The sequence below is a fragment of the Paroedura picta genome, chromosome 3 (assembly GCF_049243985.1).
Source record: "Paroedura picta isolate Pp20150507F chromosome 3, Ppicta_v3.0, whole genome shotgun sequence".
Taxonomy (NCBI): Eukaryota; Metazoa; Chordata; class Lepidosauria; order Squamata; family Gekkonidae; genus Paroedura; species Paroedura picta.
Window position 1 is genome coordinate 177020098 of NC_135371.1, and position 21172 is coordinate 177041269.

General features: G+C 63.1%; 2 protein-coding genes across 10 annotated transcripts in view; both read left to right on the forward strand.

The window, feature by feature from the left end:
• ODAD3 (outer dynein arm docking complex subunit 3) overlaps positions 1–3657 on the forward strand; it is a 13066-nt gene extending 9409 nt beyond the window's left edge. The window contains exons 9-13 of the mRNA XM_077329941.1: positions 376–536; positions 707–863; positions 1182–1337; positions 2291–2375; positions 3141–3657. Coding sequence (XP_077186056.1) covers positions 376–536; positions 707–863; positions 1182–1337; positions 2291–2375; positions 3141–3271 — 690 coding nt within the window. The 3' untranslated portion in view covers positions 3272–3657. The remainder of the gene's footprint in view (positions 1–375; positions 537–706; positions 864–1181; positions 1338–2290; positions 2376–3140) is intronic.
• Positions 3658–3761: 104 nt separating this feature from the next.
• Positions 3762–19848, forward strand: RGL3 (ral guanine nucleotide dissociation stimulator like 3). Of its 9 annotated transcripts, none has more exons than XM_077329951.1 (17): positions 4955–5068; positions 6266–6373; positions 7756–7970; positions 8332–8555; positions 10987–11123; positions 11337–11552; positions 13161–13264; positions 13498–13582; positions 13849–13941; positions 14345–14422; positions 15100–15132; positions 15299–15420; positions 16143–16232; positions 16739–16883; positions 17750–17959; positions 18591–18705; positions 18795–19848. In XM_077329951.1, the coding sequence occupies exons 1-17, from the start codon at positions 5003–5005 to the stop codon at positions 19082–19084; spliced, it is 2331 nt and encodes a 776-aa protein (XP_077186066.1). In that variant the 5' UTR covers positions 4955–5002; the 3' UTR covers positions 19085–19848. The 9 variants fall into 9 exon arrangements, 7 of the variants coding, with proteins under 7 accessions (XP_077186064.1, XP_077186063.1, XP_077186062.1 ...); XM_077329952.1 differs by having other exon boundaries at positions 10990–11123; XM_077329948.1 differs by lacking the exon at positions 6266–6373 and having other exon boundaries at positions 3773–5068; positions 7756–7935; positions 10990–11123.
• The last annotated feature ends 1324 nt before the right edge of the window (positions 19849–21172 follow it).

Consider the following 21172-nt stretch of genomic DNA (forward strand, 5'->3'; position numbering starts at 1 on the left):
CCACTACTAGCTGGTTAGAGACAGGCTTAAGGAGGTGCCTTCCAGCATCCCCCGTGAGTGCCCTGCCCCCTGCCCCCTGCCCCCAGTCAAGTGGCCACTTTGTCAGGCCCCAGACGACGAAGGTCTGCAGGCAGGCAGGGACTGACCGCTTCTTGGTTGGAGTGCTTCCCTTTGGGCCTTGTCCCTTTCTGGCTGCACAGTGCTGGTGGCTCTTGGTCGAGGAACAGCCCCACAGCGCCCCCACCCCCAGGGGCCCGTCTCCCTTGCCCTGCAGGGCATGGCACGGAGGATCCATCGCTGCAGTGCCGGGCAGAGGAGGGTGGTGAGGAACAGGCCGGCCGTCCTGACGGCTTGTCTCTCCCCTCCCCCTGGCAGAAGGTGGTGGCCCGCTTCCTGGCCCAGGAGGAGACCTTTCGGCACCTGGAGGAGATGAAGTGTGAGAACGAGGAGGCCCTGATGCGCCTCAGGGAGGAGAAGGAGGAGCTGCAGGCCAAGCTGCAGAGCCTCAAGTACTCTGGAGAGGCCCAGCTAGTCGGGTAAATGGGGCACTCCACTGCATTGGCGCCTGGCATGGGGCCACTAGCCGAGACCCCCCCCCGGAAACACCAGAGGGGGGGAGGGGGGAGGTTCGGCAGCACGAGCCAGAAGCCGGGCCCTTCTGTGGTGCTCCACCCTCCCCACTCGGCCCCCCTCTCCCCCCCCCCAGAGCCCAGAACCTGCTGAAGCAGCTCCGTGGGCACCTGGAGCAGGAAGAGGCCCAGCGCAACACCGTCAAGGCCCAGCTGGACAAGGCGAACCGGCTGCTGCTCAGCGCCAAGTCCGGAGTGGAGCACTTGGCATCCAAAGTGCAGCACATCAAGCTGGTCAGTGCCGTGGCCCTCCCCACGCCCCGTGGCCCCAGGGGGTCCAACCCGCTCAGCCACGTGCCCCAACCGACTGGGGTCTTGGTTCAGCCGTGGCATGGACGGAGGGGGGGAGGAATCGACGGCTGGGCTTCTTGCTTCCCCGCCTGTAGGAAGCCCGGGGTGGGGGTGGGGGGTGGTCTGTGTAGCCTTCCGGGGCTCGGTGGCCGTGGCTTCCGGAAGCCGATCTCAGTCTAGCCAGGACGGCTGGCTCTCCCGCCGCACCCCTCCGTTCCCCGGCCGTAGGGCCAGCACGCCTCTCCTCCCTTGCCTCCCCAGGAAAGCGGGCGCTTTGCTTCCGCCCAGTTGGACGAGAAAGCCAGCGACTACGTGCTGGACCTCCTGGGCCAAACGGAGGAGAAATTGCTGCACGTGATGCAGTCCCTGGGGGATCGGGACCAAGCTGAGCTTCTCCGCAGAATCGAAGAGGTGGAGGTGGGTGTCCATCCGGCCGCGGCTCACAAGACAGCTTTGCCACCCCCCCTCCTCCTCCTCCTCCACAGGAGGGACCCTTGTCCAGCTGGCCAGAGGCAGTTCTGTGTGAGCTTTCATGCTGTCCCAGCAGCCGCCACAGCCGAGCTGCCCCTGGGGCTGGAGGAGAAGGCCCAGGGGACGTCATGGGTGCTGCTCCCCACTTGCGTAGTTCGGGCGAAGGAGCTTGGAGACGGGCGAGAGGCCAGAACTGGGGCCACCCCCCCGGATGTGGGGAATGGTCCCTCTGAGAACCCTGGAAATGAGTTATTTATGGGAAGGCTTTTCCTGGAACAGAAGGAAAACAGGATAAAGCAATGGTGCAGACAGCAAACACATAGAAAGGCTAACTACAAAGATGGGGGGCAGCGGGGGGGGGGGAGCATTGTAGGGATGAGTAACTATTCCCATTCTTGAAAAGGTCTGCAGAAGCAGCAAGTCAAAGAGGAAATGGCCAGCCCATTTAGGAGGCAAGAAAAGACACACACTGCTGGGGCAGCAGGGTGATGTATTTATAGGGTAACAGGTACCCAGAGGCAGCCTGACGTGGGGGCCTGATCATCCTTCCCCCACCGCCCCCGGGCCCCGGTCAGGGGCCCCACAGGAGAAACAGAAAGGGGGCTAACACCCTGAGCCCTCCACCAACACATTTGGCGGGTCCCGAAGGATCAGCCCCTTCTAAGCCCCTTCTAAGCAGGGGTCCCCGCGTGCCTTGCCTACTGCTTCCCTCAGCTCCTCTACCCCGCCTGCCAGGCCTGAAGCCTCCAGCCGCATGAGCAGGGAGTGGCCCAGGGAGCCCTTGGAAAGCAGCAGGCTGGGGAGAGGTGCCCTCAAGCACTCCGAACGGCCAGCCACAAGCCAAGGGTGCCTGAGGCTTCCCCCGCCTCACCTCCCGCCTCCCCTGTCTGTTGCTGCAGTTCCACTCAAAGATGGAGAGGAGGCTGCCCTCCTACAACACCCGGGTCAAGCTGCCCATTGCTCAGAAGGCCGACATGTATTACGGTAAGCGGCCGGGGGGGGGTGCTCTTCTGCCCTTTAGACAGGGCAACCCCTGGCCCAACCCTGGGACGGCAGGAGGCTCTGGGAGGAGTCTTGGGGGAGCCCGTGGAGCTGAAGGCTGCCTTTCCCCTGGTGGTGTGCTAGCCAGCACATGACTCCCAAGGAGAGTGCACGTAGGGGGTGTGCGCATTTGTGCGCATGTGCACACATTAGTGAAGCAGTCTTGTAGCCATCGTGGCTGTTAAGGTACGGCTGAAAATAGGCAGCTTGCTAAAATTGGGGTGATGATAGAGACTCAGAGTCGCAGAACCAAATAGCAGAGACCGGATTGGAGGCCTGTCTCCACAGGATTTCCTTCCCTCCCCAGTGTGGAAACCACTGCTCTGGTCTCCACTTGCCCTCCGCGGGTCCCAGCAGCACCGGAGGACTGGTCGGGTGGGGCGGGGCGGGGCTGGAGCTGAGGGGGGAGACCTTGCTGGATGCACGGAAGGTCCCTGGTTCAATTCCCCGCAGCACCTCTGGCTGAAAGGACCAGGGAACTGAGCCGCTGGCGCTTGGAGCACACAAGACGGGGGGGGGGGGGGTCAGCTCTAGGGATGCGCCTGGATTGGCTTGGCCAGGCTGTGCTGGGTGGGGCAAAGAGGACCCAAAGGAGAGTTGGGGAGGGGGCTCTCGGCCTGCCTGAGCCACCCAGTGCCTCCCACTGCTCCCGCCTGGGGACGTGCAGCCGTGGCCAGAGTCCTCACAGCCTCCGTGGCCCTTCCACAGATGAGGAAGAGAGCGGAGAGGATGACAGCGAGGTGGTGACGCGAGCCGCCTTGAAGCGCCAATCACAGCAGCTCATTGAATCCAAGACAAAACGGCGTTCCCGCTACAGGAAGAAGGAGGGGAAGCTGTGACAGCCACACCGGCCGGGCCCAGCCCCCCCCCCCCCAAGGCCTCTAGCCCCCCATTCGCCAAAGCCACAGGGCCCAGTGGGGCCAGGGAAGCATGACCCCACCCCGGATCTGTTTCCCACAGGCCAAGGCCCAGCAGGACCTGCAGCCAAGCCCCCTGCTCCCGACCCCTAGCGGAGGGGGAGGGGGAGGGGGGGGCCGAGCAGCAGGGCGTGGCCTCCATCCCACCCCCAGAGTGTAGTCGCCGTCTTTCCTGACCTGGTTCCCACTGGGATGGTGCTCCCTGCCCCGGGTGCCACTTTGGCCGGAGGGGGCGGGGGCAGCCCCAGAGCCAGTCCCGGATCCTGCGTTTGCTGAGTGTGATGCAATAAACCCTGTTCCGGTCCAGATGTCCAGCGGTCTCTTCCTCTACCAGGGGAGGGGGTCAGCTCCCAGGGGGGGCTGGGGGGGGGCAGGAGGCAAAGCAGGAGGAAGCAGGCTCAGGCTCTGGGTGCGAGTTTGCCGGCCCCTTCCTTGCTTGAGTCGCCCGCCAGAGCAGGCCCACCCGCCCCAGCTTCCTCACCCACCACACCCGTTCCAGCGGGACCCTCGTCTGGGGAACCATCCAGCCCACGGAACAGGGAGCCGGGCGCTGAGGCAGCTAGCAGAGTTTCCACGTCTCTCTGCCCACGTGGCACCCTCTGCCTCCCACCCGCCCCAGGGTGGCTCCTGCCAGACGGAGCTTGTCAGAGCTCAGCAGGGTCAGCCTGGCGCGGATGGATGGGTGGATGGCATTGCCCTGCCAACTTCATGCAGACTCACCCCAAATCCCCCAAGAGTCCTTTCCAGCCCCACCTTCCCAGCAGAGTCAGGCCCCACTCCAAGGGACTGCCCCCAGGCTCCCCCAGTCGCACGGGGCACAGCTAAGGAAGGTGGGTGCCAGGATGCCCAGCGTGGCATCCCAGGATGTCCTCTCATTGGAACTGTGGGCTCTCACCCTGCCCCCCAGAAGCTCCCCCCAAGTTGGACATGGGGGGGGGGGGTGGCCAGCAAGGGTTGCCAGGAAGGCTTCCCTCCCCCCACCTTGCCCAAAGCCAAGTGAATTCTGTGGAGTGGGGGGGGGGCAGTTTTCTTTTTTGCTCTCCTGCGGCTGGGAAGGGGCTGTTGAAGGGGCTGTGGCTGGGAAGGGGCTGTCCATGCTGGCCCCAAAGAGAGGCCCTCTCCTCCATCAGCACCTGGCTCTGGCCTGGCCAAGGGGGTTTCTTGGGCCCTGAAGTTTAGAATCTGAATTAGGGAAACAGCTGCCTGCATGGCCAGCAAAGCGGAAGGTTGGGGGGATCCAGTTCTTGTGTCATGGGGTGTCCTGACAAGACCCTCCTCCTCCCCCCCACAGGCCCCCTGCTACTTCTCTGCCCCCCCCCCAGGGCCTGGTTCTGGGGGGAATGGGCTGAGGGAAGGGAAATGTCTATCCCCCGACACAGACACATCCCCCCTCCTACTCCCTTCGGCTCCTGGCTGCGCCTGGCCTGGCCAGGCCTTTGGGGACTCGGGAGGGCGACCTCCACGCCCTGCACTGCTCAGCGGGGCTGCGGGCCCTCTCCAGCGGCTCTTCTCTTCCCTTGGCACGCTCGTCCCCCCCCCCTCCCAGGGGCTCAGTCCAGGGGGGGGGGCTCGCTCTGCCCCTCCTAGCGGGGGGCGGCTCTTCCTCCGCCCGGGCGCTGCCCCCTCCCTCCCCCAGCTCCTCCCTCCCCCGCCATGGGGCCAGCGCCGTCGGAGCGCCGTGAAGGGACCGGCAGGATGGGCAAAGCCGAGCTGGCCATGGTACCGCGGGCCGAGGGCGCGGGGGGGGGGCGGCGGGGGAGGGCGCCTCCGGAGAAAGGGGGGTTGGCCCGACGGAGCCCGTCTCCTGGCCGGGGGGGAGGGGAGATCGAGTCAGCTTCCCCCCCCCCCTCTCCAGGCTGCATTCCGGGGGCCCCCGACCTCGACCCCGCCCACCGTGGTGCCGGACTTCCCCGACGGGAGCGAGGGAAGCCTGCGGCTAGTCCGCCCCGACAGCTGCAGGGATGCGCCTGGGGGGCTGCTTCGTCCCGGCTGGGCTGGGATCGGCTCGGCTCGGGTTGGGGTCTGCCTGGGCGGGCGCGGGGCGATCCGGGGCCGCCGCCTCCCTTCTCCGGCGGGGCGGGGGTGGGGCTAGGCCGGTCCCGCTGGGTGCCTGGAGGGGGCTGGCCCTGCCCGCCGCCTCTCACCCGACCGGTCCGACGGCTCCGCTCAGCTGGGAAGGACGCCGAAGGGCGCCACGCCTCGGCCGCCCCCTGCCCCGCTCCCAGGCTCGTGGTTTCCTCGGAAGGGTCGGGCGGGGCAGAGGCCATGCCCGGCTGCTGCTGCTGCTGCTGCTGCTGCTGCTGCTGCGGAGGCTTTCCCCCGGGCCCCTGCCCCGTCCGCCGAGCGCAGAACGGACTAGGAGAAGGCTCTTGGGGACTTGGGGGGCGGGGGGGGGGCTGATCCGTACAGCAAGCGGCCCATCCGGAAATGGCATCCCCCCCCCCCCCGCGAGAGCGTCCGGACAAAGGGTGCCAAAAGCAGGCCTCCTCCCTCCCCTGGTGCGCCCCCTCCCTCCGCACACCTCTCTTGACATCAGCTGCTGGAGAGAGCAAAGGGATCGGGGCCTCCCTGGGAGCAGACCCTTCTTCCAAGAAATCTGCGGGCCCAAGGGGAGGGAGGGGGCTTTGCTGGGAGACCCCAGGCCAAAGGCCCCCAGAAGGTGGGAGACACATGGCTGGGGGGAGCTGGGGGGGGGGCAACCCCGGTCTTCCACTCTCACCTGTGCCTGTCGCAAGGCCTGTTCCCCCCTCGAAAAAAATCCCTTCCCCCTCAGGCTCTTGGCCTGCAGGGACCTGAGGCAGCCCTGCCCTGCCCTGCCCTGCCCTGCCCTGCCCTGCCCTGCCCTGCCCTGCCCTGCCCTGCCCTGCCCTGCCCTCCCTCTCACACCTGTCCTGGGTCTTCTCTGCTTCTCCCCAGACGCCCCTGCAGCAGTGGGGTGAGGAGGTGGAAGAGGGGGCCGTCTACAGCGTCATCCTTCAGCGTGTGAAAGCCAAGCTGGAGGCTGCAGCAGGATCCTCCTGCTGGGTACGGGATTGCGGGCCCCAAGGCGCTCCCCTCTTTCTCGCCATCTTTGGGGTGCTGGGTCTTGATGTGGGGGGGGGGGGGAGAACACAGTGTGAACATCCAGAACAAAACCGGCACTGCTTGTGCAATGGCTGTGCTTTCAAAGAGGCCGGCCCAGGGGCAGCGAGGGGCAGCGAGAGCAACCCTGAGTGCGTTTGCGCTCCGTGTCACTGCTGTGGGTCGGTAGGTCTGGCCACCTGGGGTTCATACTCCTGCTTTGCCCTGGAAGCTCTCAGGATGGGCTTGGGACCCACCTGCCGGACCCACCTCAGAGGGCTGTTGGAAGGATAAAATGGAGGCGGGGCATGCCTTGGAGTTTGTCTTCTTCTTCCTCCCCCCCCCTCCCAGCTGCTATAAAACTACAAGCTGCCGCCCTCCCTTCCAGTCCCCTCTCTTCTTTTCCGCGATGCCACAGATCTGGCCCCTTGGTGAGCAGCCGGAGTCGGCCCAAACAAGGGCTGGGGGGGGGGGCAGGGGGTTGTACCTGGGTCTGTCACTCAGCATAATTATCTGGTTTTGCAAATGGTACCCTGCTCAGCTGAAGGAGACCCTGGGCCCCCCCGAAGCCAGCATGGCCTGCCCAGACCGGCAGCAGATCTCCAGAGCCTCCGGCAGAAAAGGGTCTTTCCCATCACCCACCGTCCGGCAAAGCCCAGTCCCGGTGGATCATGTGGGTTAGGGGGCCACCCCCCCCCCCAACTGGCCCAGGGCTGTGAAGCAGGGGCAGCCAGCAAAAGCAAACCCGCTCCAAAAGGCTCACACAATGCAGTAGAGGGATAAATAAATGACAAATAACGGCTTCTTGTAACTGGAGATTTATTTATTAATTGTTAATTTATTAGCTGCCACTCCCGGACTCTGCCGGCTAAAATACAGACAAAACCATAAAGCCATACTGGTGGCAAAAACCATACTCTATGAACCCCCCACCCCTCTGGCCCATCCACACCCTATAATCGCAGCCATGGCTGCAGCCATGCCCAGTGGGGGAGGATCTTCTGCTGACGTCCGGCCTGTGCCGGGAGGGACCCGCTCTTCCTAGCCTGGTCTCAACCGAGTGCCTGGGACTCGACCCTGGGAGCTCTCGTATGCCAAGCAGAGCCCGTGCCAAGGAGCCAAGGCAGCTTCCCTGGCATTCGGCTTCCTTAGGCTTTGTGCTCCTCACTTACAGAGGCTCCCTGGCTCGTGGAGGAGGGTGCCCGGTAGGCTGGCCATTGGCGTGGGATGAAAATGGGCTCCATAAAGGGAGGCTGCGGCATCCCTCCGGGTGAATTTTCAAATGCAGGCCAGTCTCCTCTGTGACCCCGCCGCCTCCTCCTCTGCGCTCCTTCTCCTCCTGCCAGGTGGACCCCACCCTGCCGGGGTGCCCCTTCGTCCACTACCGCACCTGCAAGAGGCGGGTGCTCCGAGCGGCCACCCTCCCGGCCTTGGTGCGCTGGCTGCCGGCCTCCGGGGCAGAAGGCGACCGGGCCTACGTCTCCAGCTTCCTGGCCACCTATCCGGCCTTCGCCACCCGGGAACAGGTGCTGGACCTGCTGCTGCCCCTGTGGCCCGACCCGTAAGGTGCTGGGCGAGGGGAGGGCCGAGGGGAGGGGGCGGGCCATCCCGAGCGAGAGGCCTGGGGGGAAGCAGCCAGCAAACGGCCCTGTCAGGGTTCGTGGGCCCCTGGGGAGCGGTGTCCAGGGCCCCCAGACCGCCCCACAGAGCGTGCTCTCTCTCGGCCAGCGGCAGTGTGGGGAACCCACAAGGAGGCCTGGCGACAGACCAGATGCTGCAGGGGCAGGGAAGGCTCTGGCTGGGCGGAGGGCAGGCACTGACGGTGGAGGGAAGGACAGCCAGGCCAGGGGGCGGGGAAAGGGAACAGGGGCCGCCAGGGCTGTCCCTGCCCCACTGAGAGTGGGTTTCTCTTCTGGCGGCAGGGCAGTGCTGCCTGTGCTGGAGCTCTGGCTGCAGGGCCACGCTGAGGATTTCTGGGAGCCCCCGGAGCACCCCTCCCTGCAGAGAGCCCTGTCCTTCCTGCACCAGGTAGCTCCAAGAGCCCCAACATGCGCCCTGGCAGAGGGTCTCCTACAAGCCCTCAGAAAGCAGGAGGAGGAGGAGGAGGAGCAGGCCTGTGGTGGAAGAGATGCAGCCGAGTCAGACAGTAAGAGACCTCTTTGGTCATCCCTGCCCATTTCCTGTCCTGCCTTGGGCCCCACGACATGTAGAGAGGCCGAGGCTCTGGCCCTCAGGCTGTCCAGCTGGGCATGAGGGAGGGAGGGAGGGAGGCAGCCCCCAACAGAGCTCAGGGGCTTCCTTGCTCCAAGTAGGGACCCTGGAGCAGCCTCTGCCTCCCCGCCTTCCCGAGGGTGTCCTTGAAGAGCCCAGCTCTGGTGACTTGCGTGGCAGGATGGGCATGGCTCTGGGGCAGTGTACAGCCTCAGCGGGGCACGCAGGAAGGCCCCGGGCCCATCCCCTTCAAGGAGCAGGAGGAGGGGGAAGTTCCTTCCAGAGACCCTGGGGACCTGCTGCCGGACCGTGCTGCTGCCCTTGAGGGACCCGGCAGGGGGTCTGGCTCAGCAGGAGGAAGCATCCGTCTGTCTGCCCGGGGGGGGGGGGGGAGGTTGTGCTTTCCCTCTTCTTCAGAGGTGCAGGGAGCCTGGGAGAGCCCCTGCCAGCCCACGCCCGGCATCTGCCTCACCGCCCCTCATGAGTTGACTGGGCAAGCCCAGCAGAGAGCACAAGACGGGTCAGCGGGGCTCTTTCCTACCGCTGGATCCGCCTGCTTTTCTGATGCTAGAATCCTAGAGTGGGAAGGGGCCATGCAGGCCATCTAGTCCCACCCCCTGCTCAACGCAGGATCAGCCCTAAGCATCCAGGAGAAGGATCTGTCCAGCCGCTGCTTGAAGATGGCCAGCAAGGGGGAGCTCCCCACCTCCTCAGGCAGCCCCTTCCACTGCTGAACTAGACTCACTGACTCCTGGAGTGGGAAGGGGCCATGAAGGCCATCTAGTCCCACCCCCTGCTCAGTGCAGGGTCAGCCTAAAGCATCCAGGAGAAGGATCTGCCCAGCCAGTGAGGGGAGCCCCCACCTCCTGAGGCGGCCCCTTCCACTGCTGAACTAGACTCCTACAATCCTAGAGTGGGAAGGGGCCATGGAGGCCATCTAGTCCCACCCCCTGCTCAGTGCAGGGTCAGCCTCCAGCATCCAGGAGAAGGATCTGTCCAGCCGCTGCTTGAAGATGGCCAGCGAGGGGGAGCTCCCCACCTCCTCAGGCAGCCCCTTCCACTGCTGAACTAGACTCCTAGAATCCTAGAGTGGGAAGGGGCCATACAGGCCATCTAGTCCAACCCCCTGCTCAACGCAGGATCAGCCTCCAGCATCCAGGAGAAGGATATGTCCAGCCGCTGCTTGAAGATGGCCAGTGAGGGGGAGCTCCCCACCTCCTCAGGCAGCCCCTTCCACTGCTGAACTAGACTCCTAGAATCCTAGAGTGGGAAGGGGCCATGCAGGCCATCTAGTCCAACCCCCTGCTCAACGCAGGATCAGCCCAGAGCATCCTAAAGCATCCAAGAAAAGTGTGTATCCAACCTCTGCTTGAAGACTGCCAGTGAGGGGGAGCTCACCACCTCCTTAGGCAGCCTATTCATAGAATCATAGAATCATAGAGTTGGAAGGGGCCACACAGGCCATCTAGTCCAACCCCCTGCTCAACGCAGGATCAGCCCTAAGCATCCTAAAGCACTGCTAGTAAAGAACATCTTCCTTTTTTCCCTTCGGGGAACACCTCACTTCCTTAAGGATTTTGCTCACATGCTACACTTGGACCAAATGAAAGCTGCTCTACCCATTATGAGGAATGCGCAGGATATGGGGGTCGTCCTCCTCTATGCCCAAAGCTCCTTGCAGGTAGTAAACTAGGGTTTCAGGAAGAAGAAGATGCAGTGTCTTTCTCTTGGATGTGCTTCAGCATGCTTTACTGCATGCTGGGAGTAGTTGCAAAATATGACCCCCCCCCCCCATGCCCTCAGCAGTGGCACAGTCCAGGATCCTACCACTTGTGTCTGAAATGCATTGGCATGCGGGTTTCAGAATTGCCCAGAGAACCTGTGAGAAGCCCCCGTAGCTGACCAGGCTGACTAGGGTGGGGGACAATATTGCTGATGGGGCCAAGAGGCCGTTTCTCTCAGTCCACAGAGCAGGCTGTGGCCACAACTGGAGGTTCTTATGAAGGCCTCGGCCTCTCTGCCCTGTTGTTGTCCCTGCAGAGGATTTGGTTGGCCACCAGGTGAGAGGGGAGGCTGGACTAGAAGGACCATCAGTGGTCTGACCCAGCAGGGCTCTTCTGATCTTCTGGTACTTGATGGGGCCATGCCTCGTGGAAGGCCAGGAGCTGCTTCCAAGACCACCTGCCTCTTGCCTGCCTTCCCCTATAGGGTGATTCTGTGAAGGCTCAAGGGGGTGGCAGGTGACAGTGGATGAGCGAGAGGGTTGTGAGTGTCCTGCCTAGATGATCCTGGAGGTCCCTCCCAACGCTATGATTCTAGGTGTGGCTTCCACCTTGACCCAGGCGTGATCTTATCTTGCCGCCCAGCAGGTGCAGAGACCCCTGGGGTGGGGCTGCCCCAGGTCCTGTCGGAGGTGGCTGGGCTTCGAGCTGGCAAGGCATTCCCAGCTCTGCTGTCCTTTGCAGTGGAGGAAGTGGCTGAGCAGCTGACCCTCATGGATGCAGTGAGTACCCACTGGAGAAATGGGGGAGGGGAGCAGGGAGCCAGAAACCGTTGGGGGCAGATCTTGTCCTAAAGTCTGTTGCATGGAGGACATTATGGGAGTCCCAGGCCACAGTCTGTGTGTTTGTGTGTGTGTGTGTTTCCTCCAAGCAGTGCCATTCCTTCCAGTGGAGTTGTTCTCCCTCCCTGCCTCCCTCCCTCTCTGCCTCCCCAGGAGCTGTTCCAGGCGGTGCGCCCCTTCCACTGCCTGGGCTGCGTGTGGTCTCAGCGGGACAAGAAGGACAAGCAGCACGAGGCACCCAGCGTCCGGGCCACGGTGTCTCAGTTCAACGCCGTCGCCAGCTGTGTGGTCACCTCCCTGCTGGAAGATCTGACCTTGCGGGTTCCCCAGCGCGCCCACCTGCTAGAGAAATGGATCGACATTGCCCAGGTGAGCATGAGGAAAGGTGCGGGGGGGGGGAGAGGGGGGTCCTCAGTGGTCAGCTGAAGAGGAGGGTGGGTGAAGCAGGAGGTGGGGGGCAGCACCTTCAGGGGTTCCTCTTCGCATTCTCTCCTTCTGACTTGTCTGAAATGATGCATTGCACTTATAGCTGCCAGCGTAGTGCTGGGAAGGACATGGAAATTGGGTGGGGGGAGCCTGAGGAGGGGGGGATCCATGGGGTCTAGTGCCCCATATTCCGCCTCCCAGAACAGCCATTTTCTCTCCAGCAGAACAGATCTCTGTAGCCTGGAGGACTCCCCAGTTGCACTTTGAGGGAAGTTGGTGGCGGGGAGGGGGGGGGAATAAATTTGTGTTTATGGTTGTATATGTTTTCAAAAGCTGGTTTGATGCACTTTCTGTATTTATGCAAAATTTGCCCCCCACCTTTCTGCCCCCCCCCCCAATCATCATCATCAGTGCAAACTGTTGCACTCCAGAGAAGGTGAGCCCCCCTGCTGCCCCCCTCCCCGTCCCCACTGCAGGCAGCCAGACAGGACAAAAACCAAAAAAGGGAGAGGGGACAGAACTGGAACCATAAAAACCCAACTAGTAACAGGCCCTTCAAAGGTTGACTGTCTGTACTATTCTTAAAATTATATTGTTCTTATTGCGCACATTTAAAAAAATGTTTAGGAATTAAAAACATATACCCATAGACCATTGCAAACCAGCATGATATGCACTGTGCAAATGTGTTTTGGCCCTTGTAGGGGCCCTTGTAGGGGCCTTCAAAGGTCTGGTTTTAACCCACACCAGTTCTTAAGACCAATGAAAGACATTCAGCAGCCAATAAAAGCTCCCAGGCAAGAGCTGCAAAGTATCAGAGACACTTAATGAAAGGAGATGTCCAGCTTCCAGTCATTGGCTCTCCTCCAAAGGCTGCCCAAAATTTCAATGGGCTGCTCCCTTATTAGTGCAGGTATTGCAATGAGGGACTCTTCATTAAGGGACTCTGATACTTGATAATAAATTCATATAAAGCCAAGGCTTCACTATAGCTTCTTGTTCGCCATCTTGTTTTTATTGTTAGATGTTTTATTGTTCTCTTGTTAAGGGTATCATTAGAGGATTTCATTGCATTTTATGGACTTCTGTAAACCACAACAAAACATTTGTGAGTGGCAGTATGCAAATATAATTATCAATAAATAAATAAGTGCCTTTCCAGTAGGGTCATGTGTTTAGATTCTGTCATAGTATTGCCTCAGAATTATGAAAAACTTTCCCTTTATGCAGTGCTCACCCATTAAAATTAGTAAAAATTATTAAGATACCAGTCAAAGGGATCCCGGTTTGCAGCAGTACTTTCAGCCTGTTAATCTTGATTGTCCCTGAGGCCTTGGAGCAGGGGTAGTCAAACTGCGGCCCTCCAGATGTCCATGGACTACAATTCCCAGGAGCATTCGCTGGCAGGGGCTTCTGGGAATTGTAGTCCATGGACATCTGGAGGGCCGCAGTTTGACTACCCCTGCCTTGGAGCCTTTCTGGGGATCTTGACCTCCCCACTAAAGCTCTTTGTGCCCCCCACCCCCCACCTGGGCCGCCATTGAACCCCAGCACTGCCGCAGCTGGCGGAACTTCTCCTCGCTGTACGCCATCCTTTCCGCTCTGCAATCCAACCCCATCTATCGGCTGAAACGCACCTGGGCAGCAGTCAACAGGTGAGCCGGAGGGAGCTGGAGGAGGAGGGGGCAGCGGTGGGAAAGGCTCTGCCTGGTTTGTGTCCCTTGTGGCGAGGGTCTTCTTTGGGGATGGTCCCAGGGCTGGAGGAGACCTCCAACCCCAACGCGGGCAAGCTCGTGCCAGCCAGAGCTGGCGTTTCCCGAGGGATGGGAGGACATGGGGCCGGCCGTGGGTCAGGCTGTTCCACCCACCAAGTCCCACCTACCCCCAGGGCCGCCCGGAGCTCCTTCCACAAGCTCTCCGAGATCTTCTCTGAGGACCACAATCACTTGAACTGCCGGGAAATCCTGCTGCAGGTAGCCCAGCTGGGTGGGCCAGGGTGTGGGGGGGAGGGCTCTGAGCAGCATCGGGGCAGCGTTTCGCCAAGGGGAATGTTCCTTAGCCAGGGGCTTGAAGCACAAAGGGAGCCTGGGCACAGCCTTCTCCAACCCGGTGCCCCCGCCGCAGTGCCAGGAGGGGGAGGGGCTGGCACCTGTCAAGATGGCTGCTGGCAGCCCAGAGAGAGGAGTCCTGGTGGGTCTCTGTCCTTGGCCATGCCAACCCGCCTGGGTCTCTCCGGCAGGATGGAGGCCCTTTGAGCCCCAGGGATGGCTGCAGCCCGTCCCAGGCACCAGCCGGGACCTCTCCGGAGCTGAACCCCCAAGGTCGGCCACTGGTAAGACCCACTGCCCGAGGGGGTGGTCTGCCCCTTCCCTGTGTCCCTGAGGGGCAGGGGTCTTCCGCCATCCAGCTTGCTTGCTGTGGGCTTCTCCAAGGAGAGGAGGACCCTGCAGCCTGGCCTTTATGGTGTGCGTGGGAGGGGGGAGGTGAAGCCACTTATGCGGCCCTTTGGAGGGTTTTGAGTGCCTTGTGGCTCTGGCCAGGTGTGCACCTGCCTCTTTTCTCACCTTCACAGAGGCTACGTCAAAACTCTTTCCTGTCCTGGTTGTCCACCTCCATGTCTTCTGTCAGTGCCCCCCCCCCCCACACACACACACACAATTGTTCAGCATGTTTGATTTCTATGGGGAGCAGGCCCAGGGAGTGGAAGGAGACAACACTGTCGTGATCTTTTGCAGCCTCCTACCGTGCCCTATCTGGGCACCTTCCTGACCGACCTGATTATGCTGGACACGGCCCTCCCAGATCTCGTGGAGGTGAGCATTCTGGGGAGGAAGCGGAGCCTGTCTCTCCTGACCCAGTTGAGGAGCCCCCTCGGGTGTACTTGCTGTCCCCTGCTGCCCCTTCCCTGCTGCCCCAGTGGCCCAATGAGCATCTTAGATTCACTCCCAGCTGCACTGCACCTGCTGCTGGAGGCTCCCTGTGTCTTCCAGGCTTTCACTTGGCCGTGGCAGTCCCTGTCTGTCCAGGGAACCCTTCCTGAGGGCTGCAGCAGGAAACTGTGCCAAAGAGCTTTCATCAGAACGGGCCGAGGATGTGGTTGGCCCCTCTAGCCACGGGCCAGCGGTTCCTCTCGCTTCCGGGGGTCTCGTCTTGTGTGTCCCTGCAGCCCGGGGAGGTGGGGGCCGATCCTGGGACTGAAGGTGGCCCAGGCTTCCCTTCTGCCTCAGGAGGATGAAGTGTCTCTCTCTCTACCCCCAGGAGGTCCTGAGCACCCACCAGCTCCCAAATCACCAGCCATGGAATCATCACTCTCTCCTCCCCCAGGGTGGCCCGCCTCAACTCCAGATGTGACCCCCTGCCCCCCCCCAATCCACATCCTCCTCTTCCCTCCCTCCCTCCCTCCCTCCCTCCCTGGGGCTCTGAGGCACGGGGGGGTGGGTGGGGGGGTCCCAGGCTGCATGGCTCATGGTGTCCTTCCTCTCTGCTCCAGGGCGGCCTCATTAACTTTGAGAAGAGGCGGAAGGTAAGTGGACTGGGGACTGGGGGGTGGGGGAGGCTGCCGGGGGCTCTCTGGCCTGTGTCCCACTCTGGGCGCGGGCCAAGGAGTCTCCAGAGCGTGGGTCTCCAGGGCCTCTGCAGTTGGCCGTCCCCTCCCCTCCCCTCCTGCCTGCCTGCCTGTCTGTCCTCAGGAAGCAGAGAGCCTGGCTGTGATCCGCCAGCTGCAGGAGTCCTGTCGGGGGTACAGCCTTTCCCCGAACCCCTCCTTCCGCATGGCCTTTCAGGGGCAACAGAGGCTGTCGGAGGAGCAGAGGTAGGCACGGGGGGGGGGGGCGGGAGGGGGCAGTTCTTGGAGAATCCTCCTGGGCTGAGCTCAGCTGGAGATCCCGAGGTGGAGGTTTGCTCTGGGGAGGTGACCCCTCTCCCCCAAACACCCCCAAGAAGATTGGGGGGCTGCCTCCCCACCAGCACACCAGGATTTGCCATCTGGGGTAGCCGTTGAGTTGCTAGGGCTGCCAACCTCCAGGTGAGGCCTGGAGATCTCCCATAGTTACCACTGATGCCCAGACAATGCAGAGCAGCTCCCCGGGGGCGGGGGGGGGCTGCTTTGGCGAGGAGACTGTGTGCTCAGCAGAGGCCCTTCTGCAGGCTCCAGCCCCGCACTTCCAGGAGTTGGCAACCATCAGCATTCCAGTGGAGCCAGTGCTTGGGAGCTGAGCAGGGTTGGCCCTGGCTGGCAGACCCCCCCCCCCAAGGCAGACGAGGGCAGGCCAAAAGGGGGCCTCTACGTGGCTCTTGCCTGGCATGCGCTGTGGCCAACACTTGTGGGGGGGGGTGGCGCCTTCTTCTCCAAGCGCCTCTGCTGGCTCCCCAGAACCTCCCAAGGGGAGTTCTCCCTCCGGATTCCCTGCAGAGCCAGTGGAGGGGGAGGAGGAGGAGGAGGCTCCCTGTGCCAGCTTTCGGAGAGGCAGAGATGCCCACGTGAGATGCCCACGGGCAGGCCTGCTTGCCCACTGCCTTTGCTCTGCCTTGCAGCGACCGGATCTCCCGCATGATTGAGCCGCCCGCCAGCTCCTGCCCCAACTCCCCCAAGCTCCACCGCAGCCTCACCAAGCGCTTCAGCACGTACGTCCGGCCCAGAGGGTGGGGGTGGGGGTGGGGGTGGGGGGAGGCCCCCTTCGGGCTGATTCTGCTGCTGCTCTTCCTTCTCCCACTCGCTCGGCACCAGCGGTCCCCCCTGCCAGGCTCCAAAGAAGCATCCCTGCTCGTTTCGCCCAGCACTCCCTGCCCCCCACCAGAGCCAGGAAGGGCAGGCTGGATCCCAGCCCCCAGGCCCTGAGAGATGCGCTTCGGGCAGATGCCCATGGGAAGAGAGGCCTTCCTCCTCTGCCTCAGGTGGCTTTTAGGAAGGACAGGCAGCAAGACCCCAGCCTGAGACCTCCGGCACCCCCTCCCTCCCCCCTCCCCTGAGCTCAGTCTGAATCCTCCGGGGGAAGCAGCCGAGGAACCCCGGCCCCCTTGGGCCCAGCAGACTGCTGAGGGGCACCCTGGCGTTCTGCTTCTGAGTGCCTGGCCCGGCTGCTGCAGGTGGCAGAGCCAACCTCAAAATGTCTCCCCATCGCTTCCTGCAGCCTTCTCCTGGGCTCCGACGCCCCAGCCACCCTGCCCAGCCCAGCCAGAGCTGGAGCCTCCCTGCCTGGTTCCTTCGGCAGCCTCCCCTCAGGGGAAGGGCTTGGCCTATCCTGCTGTCCCACCTGGGAAGTGCCCCCTGGCAAGGTAGGCTGCTGGGAGACGCCTGGGCCCGGGGTTGGGGGGGGGATTTGGGCAAGGAGCACCCAGGATGGCCAGGGGGGCACGAACCCAAGAGAGGGTCCGAGGTCCTCCCAGGTCTCCTTGTCCAGGGGGGCGGCCAGGTTGGTCTGAAGCGAGAGAGCCGTGTTGGGGGTCCAGGTGGGCACCTTGAAGACCACCCACCGGGGTGCCGCTTGAGAGGCACGTACCCCACAGCCTCTGCCAGGAATAAAACTTGGTTGGTCCTGGCTGGGGCTTGACTGGGCTCCAGATTAGTTCTCCTTTGGTCCGGTTTACCCACCAAGTCCCCGGGCGCTGGGCTGTTGTTGGTCGTTGCCCCTCCTCGAAGGAGCCGCAGTCCTGAGGCAAGTGCTGCCCCTGTTGTGGCTGTGTGCCAGGGTCCGGTTTCCTTTCTGGGGCAGGCTGCTTTTGGCTGGAAGGCACAGCAAGGGGGCAGGAGGACATGGCTGCTTTGGAAGGTGGACATTCTCCCCTCCCCAAATTCCCCCCCACCCGCCCAAATCTCCAGGGCCTTCCCCAGCCAGAGGTGGCCAGCCTCTCAGTCATTGGCCCATGGGGGGGGGGGGCTTGCACCTGGGGCGCAGATCAGCTGGCAGGGCTCCCAGGTGGGGCTGGGGAACAAAGCCCAGCTCCTCCCACCCCACCTGGAGCCTTTGTGGCTCAGACATCCGTCCGCAGGATAGTGACCGGTCCTGGATGTGTGACGCGGCCGGCTTCTGTTCCAGGTGGGCGGGTTGGTTTGGCTTTCATGGTGCCCGATCCGAGGTCTGCTGGGTCTTTGGATTTGGGATGCTCAGCTCCTGGCCCCTGTGGGGTCTCTCTTCCCACAGGCCTCTCCGTTGGAAGGCGGAGGAGAGGGCTGCCCCCGCCCAGCTCCTCTCGGGCTGCCCCGCCAGAGCCAGCTCACCCGTCCCCCAAGCCCCTCCCCTGCGCCGGAGTCTGCCCCACCACTTCTACCCTCCAAGCAGAGCCGGACGGAGTCTCGCATCATCCGGGTCAGCCTGGACCAGGGACACGGCAACCTCTACCGCAGCATCGTGGTGAGCTGGCCCAAACCTGCCCCAGCCACAGACAGGTTCCAAGAAGCGGCCGAGTGTGGGGCAGACGGGGCTGCCCTCATGGGGGTAGGCAGGTAGGAGCCGAAAAACTCCGCCCGTTCAAGGAGCAGCCCCTCAGGAGGTGACCTGCAGAGGTGGCTTCTTCTCTGGCCTGCCTCTGCGTAGCAACCCTGCACTTCCTGGCTGGTTTCGCATCCCGGGATGACCAGGGACAGCCCGGCTTCACTTCCCAGCTCAGAGGAGACAGGGCTAGACGGGCGGCCTGGGGCAAGGTAGGGGCAGAGACGAGGGGGGCCTGGAGGACAGGCGGCGTCTTTTGGGCAGGTCACAGGGGGAAGAGGGCTGGGGGGAGCTGAGGCTCCAGGGAGGCTGAAGACATCCGGAGCCCACCGGCAGCAGCCCCCCCAGCGCTGGGCTGTGACCTCTGGAAAAGGGGATCCCATCACGAGCGAGGGGAGATTGAGGAGGGGGAGCCCCCCCAGGCACTTGGAGGCGAAGGGAGTGACTGTTTTGCAGGGGTTGTGCTCCCCCCTCCCTCCCCCCTCCCTCCCTCCCCAGGCATCCACTGCTGTGACTCTTGGGGGGATGGGTGGGGGGTCTCTGATCCCTACAGATAACCAGCCAGGACAAGACGGCAGCTGTGGTGAGGCGTGCCCTGCGTAAGCACAACCTGGGGGAGGCGTCCCCCCACAACTACCGGCTCCTGCAGCGTCTGGGGGATGGCCAAGGTGAGGCCTCGGGTGGGGGGGGGCAGCGGGGGAGGGGGGACCACCAGGGTGTCATCAGGATCCCTCACCGTGCTCTTTCTCCCCTCCAGAGCTGCTGATCCCGAGCAGTGCCAACGCCTTCTACGCCATGAACCCTGCCCGCCCGTGGGACTTCCTGCTGTGCCATGAGGAAGAAGCTGCCCTTCCCGGGGGCCGGGCCACCCACCCCAGCACCCCCACGCCCCACCCTGGGAGCCCCACGCCTCTCCCTGCTCCTTCGGGGGCCGTCGCCTCTTCGTGTTCCAGAGCCAGCCCCCCCTGCAGGCCTCGGGTTGCTCCCCATGGTCCCCCTCTCCCCCATGACCACCCCGCCCTGGAGCCCTCAGCCAGCCGTTCCTAGCAGAGCTCCCGGGCTCCGGCCACCTGCGGGGGGGGGGGGGGGAGATGGCCTTTGGAGGCAGCGTCCGATTGCTCAGACCCCTTGCCAAGGCATGCCGCTTTCCCCATGGCTCCACAAGAGGGAGACAAAGTCACTTGCGCCAGGGAGGGGGGAGTCTCCCTTGGGCAGGAATTTCACGGGTGGTGGGATGTTGCTGGATCTTGGGAGACCAGCCCCCCCCCCCCTTGAGGACCTGTCGCCAGCTGTGGCTGAGGGCTCCAGCTATGGTCCTCCCTCCCAGAGGGGTATCTGGCCATGGCAGTCCGTGCTGTGATTGCCTCCCGTGTGAATGACTGCAGTGCACTGCCCTTGGGGCCTGAGGCTTCCGCTGGAGCGTGCCTCTTCTCTTGCTGGCGTTGGGAGGCTGCCCTGGACACGGGTCTGTTTCAGGGCCCAATTCGGGGCCGGTGCTTGCCAGTGATGGCCCCTCTTTTTGATTCTCATTCCGCATCCCCTACCCCCCCCCCCCCACTTAGAGGCCAGGACAAAGTTCCCCAGAGTTCTTTTTGTTTTAAAGAACACGAAACTCTCCCAGCCTGAGGACTCTTTGGCCAAAATCATTCTTAGGCTGCTCGATTATTTTTGCTTGTTTTTTACTCGGGCCGGATTTTTAATAGTTTCTTCACCTTTGAAGAATTGAATGCCGCTGTGACATATTTTGCTTTGTAAGCGCCCCCAGCTGGCGGGAGCAGGAACATTTTATAAATAAATGAATGGCGAACGGATGCCCCTGGTGGTGTGCCTGGGCAGGCCTTGGGGGTGGGGGGGGGGAGGGTGCTTTTCAACCTTCTTCAGCCCCCTCCTGGGGACCTGGGAGTCTAGACGATGGGCAGCACCCTTGAAGGCCACAGTCCAGGGTCATCAAGTAAAGAGAGCCCCCCCCCACACACACACACACACCGAGAGATCTGGGGAAGGCCTCGGCCTCTGTGCCCGGTCACTGAACCCCCAGAGGAATCGGTTGGTCACTGTATGAGAAGACAGGATGCTGCACTAGATGGACCCTCACTGGTCTGGTCTAGCAGGGCTCTGTTATCAGGGCCTTGGCTTCTCTGCCATGTTCTTGGTCCTCCAGAGGAACTGGTTGGTCTCTGTGGGAGACAGGAGGCTGGACTGGACGGAGCCTCCCTGGCCTGACCCAGCAGGGCTCTTCTGAGGGTCTTCTCAGGGGAAGGCCTTGGCCTCTCTGCCCTGTGGCTGGCCCTGCAGAGGAACTGGCTGGCCCCTGGGTGAGACGGGAGGCTGGACTGGAGGGACCCTCCCTGGCCTGACCCACCAGGGCTCTTCTGAGGGTCTTCTCAGGGGAAGGCCTCGGCCTCCCTGCCCTGTGGCTGGCCCTGCAGAGGAACTGGCTGGCCCCTGGGGGAGACGGGAGGCTGGACTGGAGGGACCCTCCCTGGCCTGACCCAGCAGGGCTCTTCTGAGGGTCTTCTCAGGGGAAGGCCTCGGCCTCTCTGCTCTGTGGCTGGCCCTGCAGAAGAACAGGCTGGCCCCTGGGTGAGACGGGAGGCTGGACTGGAGGGACCCTCCCTGGCCTGACCCAGCAGGGCTCTTCTGAGGGTCTTCTCAGGGGAAGGCCTTGGCCTCTCTGCCCTGTGGCTGGCCCTGCAGAGGAACTGGCTGGCCCCTGGGTGAGATGGGAGGCTGGACTGGAGGGACCCTCCCTGGCCTGACCCAGCAGGGCTCTTCTGAGGGTCTTCTCAGGGGAAGGCCTCGGCCCCTCTGCCCTGTGGCTGGCCCTGCAGAGGAACTGGCTGGCCCCTGGGTGAGACGGGAGGCTGGAGTGGAGGGACCCTCCCTGGCCTGACCCAGCAGGGCTCTTCTGAGGGTCTTCTCAGGGGAAGGCCTCGGCCTCTCTGCCCTGTGGCTGGCCCTGCAGAGGAACTGGCTGGCCCCTGAGTGAGACGGGAGGCTGGACTGGAGGGACCCTCCCTGGCCTCAACCCAGCAGGGCTCTTCTGAGGGTCTTCTCAGGGGAAGGCCTCGGCCTCCCTGCCCTGTGGCTGGCCCTGCAGAGGAACAGGCTGGCCCCTTGGGGAGACGGGAGGCT